The sequence below is a fragment of the Miniopterus schreibersii genome, assembly GCF_964146895.1.
Source record: "Miniopterus schreibersii genome assembly, chromosome: 8".
NCBI lineage: Eukaryota > Metazoa > Chordata > Mammalia > Chiroptera > Miniopteridae > Miniopterus > Miniopterus schreibersii.
In genome coordinates, this window is record NC_138109.1 from 14,719,507 (window position 1) to 14,725,787 (window position 6,281).

Here is a 6,281-nt window from a genome sequence, read left to right on the forward strand (position 1 = left end):
GGAAATGTGAGATACTCTAAATAGCAGTGTCTTGAGGAAGAAAAGTCTCAGGATAGCTGACTCACTTAAAAGTAATCCCCCTGCCAAAGGCAACTAGTAGAGTGAGCTCTTGACTGGATAACTAAACTCTAAGTTATAATCAGGGGGAGAAGATGATCACCTGTTTAGTTTGATCATTCCAAAACCAGAAAAATTTCCTAGGAAGTTCTTCCTGGAATCTTAACCAGGGTCCCTCCTGCTGCAATCAGAGCCCTTTCCTCTGTTCTCAGTGGAGATAGTCAACAACTAGTTGCTGCCTTCCTTCTCTTCCCACAACCCTTCAAAGTCTGTTTACCAGCTAAGAAGGGTTGGTTGTCTATGGGACCAGAGGCCTTAAGCCTGCTGGTAGGATGGATGCTATACAGAAGGGTGGGAGGTAGGTAGGATGAGGAAAGCCCTTTGGGCTGCAGCCCCAGCTCTCGCCCTGCTGACTCAGGTGGCTGACTGTGGAACTCTGTGCCCTGCTGGGGCCTGCTGCCTCCTGCCTGCCTGGGCTTCTGGACTTGGGAAATGGAGGCCTGGAGGCAAAGGGAGGTGCCTGAGACAGGAACTGAGTCAGGATCTCTCAGGACTGACAGGCCAGAGCGGGCAGGAGATGCCAGGCAGCCTGACTCCCAGATTTAGCAGGGGAAGGGGAGGAAAGAAGGGGGCTTCCTTTCTCTTGCCCAGGACTGTGCTGAGGGCATGGAGTTTGCAGGGGTGAGCCACCACCAGGTCTCCAGGCTTGAGTGATAGAAAAGAGAACACTCCCTCCCTAGAAATAGCTCCAAAATTGCCAGGCCCTGCCTCCTAGGTTTATGCTATTCTGGGATCTCAGCTTTCCCCCATGACTTGGAAAGCCTGGCCTGGGTGACTAGTCAAAGGACGGTCCTTGAGGGCCCAGGGCCTACATAAGCATGAGGAATGTCTAAGATGGAGAAGGAGGAGACAGTGTAGAGTGAGCACATCTGACCATTCATTCATCTTTCCCATGTGGACACCTAGCTGGACAGGCTCTGGTCTTTGGCTGAGGCCTTGGGTGGGGCGCTTCCTTATTTCATAGGCCCCAGCTCCATGTTCATGCTGTGAGTGTATAATAATAAAGTTGGTTGGATTTTATTTTCACATAATAATAGTTAACCACTCAACTAAGAGCTTTCCATCAACTCATTTAATCCTCACAACCCCATTTTACACTTAGTAACATGGAGGCTCACAGAGGTAAAATCACTCAGCAAAGGCCACAACAGCTTGTAAATCGAAACTGGCTGGTCTGATTCCAAAGATATTGGCTATTCTGTACCTGGCTATGCGTAGAAAAATAATACACATTTACAATAGATAACTTGAGAATAGGAAAGAGGAAAAAAATCACTCACAGTCTTACTACCTAAAGATATCCTCTGTAAGTTGTATTTTAGTATATTTCCTTTCCATCATTTTATGTCTGATTTGAGCAAAGCCTTTTGGATATCGAGCCTAAAATCCCTTCTGCTTCTTTGAAAAACCTGTAGCATTAGCCCAGATATGTCCCTGTTTTTCCTTCTGAGAGGCAGATCTCATCTTTGGGCCTCAGAGTTCTGGCCTAAGTTTCCCGCTCTCCAGAAGAGGAGGATGGGTGTTCAGACACCAAGAATTCAGGGAGGGACAGGCCTGTGAAATGGTCCTGGCTCCAGGATTAAACTGGCTAGATCCTAGTGAAGGGAGCCCCACCCCTGAGCCCAGCTGAGTTATAGCTAGGGGTGGGGCAAATAAGCAGGAACCCACCTTCATGGGCTCAATGCCAACACCTTTAGATGAAAGAAACCCTTGGCTAGTACAAGGACAGCACCCCAGCTAACAGGGACAGAAGGTTGGCAACAGAGACCTCTCCATCCATGCCAGAGGTCAGAGGTGGGGCCATGGTCAAAGGGAAGGGGCAGGAAAACTTCTGAGAGGCAGGCTGTGGAAGGCAGTACTCAGCTGGGACTACTGCCCCATAAAAAAAAAAAAATGGTATGTGTCACTGCCACCTCCTTTTCTTAGCCCTGTCTCTCTCCCCAGTTGCTAGCGTCCCCTCTGGGGAACCAAACTGGGCTGAGCACCCAGGTGGCCTGCTTCCCAGCCTCTGACAGAGGGTGAGCTGAGTCAGGCAAGAAAGTGGGACAGCCAGCAAGCTAGGCCCCCACCCTTTGTGAGCTCCACTGATACAGGACGACTGGTGGCTTGGAGGGGGCAGGTGACCTGGCGTGGAGAGCCGGAGGGTAAGTACTCAAACAAGTGGCAACAGGCCACCAACTTGAAAGGGAAAATTGTGCTGTGATGGGAAAGGTGTCCAACAAACCTACTGGGTGACTAATTACAACGACTGGGCTGGAGCGTCAAAGGCTGCTCATTAAACACCTCATTAAGTGGCACCCTGAAAGCTGCCACCTGTGCATTCTGGGAGTACAGAGGGGACAGGACCCTGAGGGAGAGTGAGGATGGGGGATGGAACCATTTCAAGGATCTTGAATCCCATTTCTAAATACATCCTGGAGCTTACAAGTCAGAGGTCTTGATGGGAGAGAAACCAAAGGAAGTAGGATGCAGGGGACTTACTAGCTGTGTGACCTTGAGCAAATTTCATCCCTCTCTGAGCCTTAGTATTCTTATCTCTAAAGTGGGGTAGTAGTCACAGTCCTACCCACCTCACAGAGACATGTAGAGCCCTACCTAAACTTGAGTGATCTCACCTGAACCAAAGGGGAAACCTATCTAGCAGGATTAGGGACCCCATCCTCCTGCACCTGGCTTTATGGTGTCTGTCTAGGCTGATGCAACCAGATGGCTGAGCCACCCTTAGTCCCTAGGACACTGTGAAGGAGAATCTGATTTGAGAAACTGGGCAGCTACCTAATATGGGTACCTATGTAATGGAAGCCCTGAACAAGAGGGGTCAGCCTGGAGCCTGGAAAGGGGCCTGTGCAGGTGGGGCCAACACCCAGATTTCTCCTGCTGACTGTCCTAATGACTCATCCCACATCCCAGCCCTTTTACCTTTAAGGAAGATCCGGAAAGGGTGTGGGGAGGAGAGGAGAGGAGGTAAATCGAGGGCCTCAGTCCCGCCCTCAGCCCCTCCCACCCCACCCAGCTCTGGGCCAAAAGGCAGGCAGGGATCAGGAGAGGCACAGAATTCGCCCTGGTCCGGAGGCAGCTGTTTAGCCCGCAGCCTGTCTGTCTGTCCCCAGAGCCATGGAGAGAGCAAGTCTGATCCAGAAGGCCAAGTTGGCAGAGCAGGCTGAACGCTATGAGGACATGGCAGCCTTCATGAAGAGTGCCGTGGAAAAGGATGCGGAGCTATCCTGTGAAGACCGAAACCTGCTGTCAGTGGCCTACAAGAATGTGGTGGGTGGCCAGAGGGCTGCCTGGAGGGTCCTGTCCAGTATTGAGCAGAAAAGCAATGAGGAGGGCTCAGAGGAGAAGGGCCCAGAGGTGAAAGAATACCGGGAGAAGGTGGAGACTGAGCTCCAGGCTGTGTGCAACACCGTGCTGAGTCTGCTGGACAACTACCTCATCAAGGAGACCGGTGACCCCGAAAGCCGGGTCTTCTACCTGAAAATGAAAGGCGACTATTACCGCTATCTGGCTGAGGTGGCCACCGGTGATAACAAGAAGCGCATCATCGACTCTGCCCGGTCAGCCTACCAGGAGGCCATGGATATCAGCAAGAAGGAGATGCCACCCACCAACCCCATCCGCCTGGGCCTGGCCCTGAACTTTTCGGTTTTCCACTACGAGATTGCCAATAGCCCTGAGGAGGCCATCTCACTGGCCAAGACCACCTTCGATGAGGCCATGGCTGACCTGCACACCCTCAGTGAGGACTCCTACAAAGACAGCACCCTCATCATGCAGCTGCTGCGAGACAACCTGACTCTGTGGACGGCCGACAACGCCGGGGAAGAGGGGGGCGAGGCACCTGAGGAGCCCCAGAGCTGAGCCATGCTGCTACCCTCCCTGCCCTACCCTGCCCTCTCCAGTCCCCCACCCCCAGCAGAGAGGACTAGTATGGGGTGGGAGGCCCGACCCTTCTTCCTGAATGCTCTGCCCCAGCTCAGAGAGGCTCCACAGAGAGGGACCAGCCCAGCTGAGGCCACCTGGAGCCATTGGATCCCACCCTTCCGGGGCTGTCGGGCACTCCTAACCACTGGTCATTCCACCCAGCCCTGCTCTCTGCACCCCCTCCTTGAGACCCTACCCGTGAATGGGGCCGCTTCCTCCTGGCTCTTGACTCCCTCCTGACCCTGCTGCCTCTGGATCTTAGGAACTGAGGAGTGTCCCACCCTGTGGCTGAGAATTGGACCGTGTGGCAGAGGCTGGAAATAAGTGTGTGTGTGTGTGTGTGTGTGTGTGTGTGTGTGAGAGAGAGAGAGAGAGAGAGAGAGAGAGAGAGAGAGAGAGAGAGACTCAGAATGAGAGGGAAAGCATGTCTGCTGGGTGTGACCATGTTTCCTCTCAATAAAGTTCCCGTGACACTCCTCCTTGTCTTTTCCAGTTATTGGTGGAGGGCTGGAACTGGGATTGGTGTATGAAAGCCTGACTTTGGACCTCGATTTAGGGCCTGGATCTCCTGTGGGGCTGGCTCAGTGACGCGCAGGCAAGATTTTGGGGCCACCTGGAGTCAGGCTCTCTCCCTCAGGCCCCAAACAAACGGGTCTGGTCTGAGGAGGGTCAGGAGAGCGCAAAGGCGGTTCTGAGGCTTCTCTGCTGAAGAAGGGACAGGAAACCAGTTAAGTCTCAGGTATAATGGTGAGGACAGCGCCGCATGGATATGCTGTGGTGAGCAGTGCTGAGCACCCCCGACTTGAAAACCCGGGACAGTCCCTTCAGGTGCTCAGATCTGAGAGGTTGGGAGCACGATCTGAGGCAGGGGTGTGACGCCACCATTAAAAGCCCAGTTCTGAGGAGAGGGAACACCTCCCAGCGTTTGCAAATGGGGACAAAATGAAACAGGCTGGCGGAGAGGAGTCGCAAGCCGCGAGCAAAGAGTCTCGGGGAGCGAAGGTGGGTCCTAAGCAGCTCACCCAGTTGCCTCAGCTCCCAGAAGCAACTCTCCCGCCCCGCAGCCGCCTCGCTCGGTCCCGCCTTAACAGCCAGGGCTGGAGGCGGGCCCGAGGCCGATATTGTCCAATCACGGGAGGGGGCTGCTCGGAATACAGGCCAATGGGAGAGTGAGCGGCGGACGCGCGCTAAGCGTCTTCCCGACGCCCCCCGGGCCTTGAGGATTAGGAGACGCCCTAGCGGGACTGGGGCGCCCACACCACCCGGGAGCGCCAGGGGAGGCACCTTGCGGGTTTCAGTCAGGCAAGTTGCTGCCCGCCCTGCGCGAGAGCTAGGCCTCCTCAGAACACAGTGCAGCGGGATGGGGCGGTGTGAAAAAAGCAGTCCCCTCCCTTTGAGTCATCTGCTTAACCCACGGACAGGGGCGGCTGGGAAAAGGCGACCAAGGCGTCCCCAACACACACCAAAGCCCAGGCAGCCTTGAACCCGTGGCCAGGAGACTTGGTTTGTGTCCCTGACCTGGCTGTGCGATCTTGGAAAAGCCTTTATACCTCCCTGGGCCTCAATTTCCCCTTCTGTATCAAAAGGGGTTTGAACTATCTCTAACAAAAACTGAAGAATTTGGGTTCTGGAGTCAAGCAGCCTGGGTTTGACTCCCAGACTGCCTTGGCCAAGGCTCTTCACTTGCTTATTTCTGTGTCCTCATTTATAATATGGGGGTTAAAAAAAATAGTACCCTCCTGCCCTGGCTGGTGTGGTTCAGTGGTTAGAGCCTCCGGCCACTCACTTAAGGGTCGTGGTTTGGATTGCAGGTTCGATCTGGGTCCAGTCAGGCGAGAGGGGGAAGCAACCAAGCCATGTGTCTCTCTTACATGATGTTTCTCTCTCTCTTTCTCTCTTGCACCCTCCCTTCCTTCCACTCTCTAAAAATGAATGGAAAAAATATCATCAGGGGAGGAATAACAAAAATAAATATAATAGTACCTTCCTCTTAAGAGTTGCTTTGAAGTTTGAGAAAATAAATGCACTTAAAGTAGTTCACAGTACATGTTAGCTATTATCAATCCTTCTAGCATCAGTAGTCTAGGATTTATCCAGTCCTTCTGTGCCAAACGCAGAATAGCAGAATCATCAGGCCCAGTTCTGAGGGGCAGCTTTACTGTAAAAGTTGACCTGCATGCTCACTGGGCCACCTGAGAATGTTGGCCTGACATCAAGTGGTCACTTCTCACCAGGCATGA

General features: G+C 53.3%; 1 protein-coding gene across 1 annotated transcript; it reads left to right on the forward strand.

Annotated features, from left to right (window-relative positions):
* The first annotated feature begins 3,171 nt into the window (after positions 1-3,171).
* On the forward strand, positions 3,172-4,498 carry SFN (stratifin). Its single transcript, XM_081144380.1, has one exon. The coding sequence runs from the start codon at positions 3,232-3,234 to the stop codon at positions 3,976-3,978; it is 747 nt and encodes a 248-aa protein (XP_081000506.1). The 5' UTR covers positions 3,172-3,231; the 3' UTR covers positions 3,979-4,498.
* The last annotated feature ends 1,783 nt before the right edge of the window (positions 4,499-6,281 follow it).

Coding starts and splice junctions, on each gene's coding strand:
- SFN (XM_081144380.1), top strand. CDS start 3,232: ATGGAGAGAGCAAGTCTGATCCAGAAGGCCAAGTTGGCAGAGCAGGCT.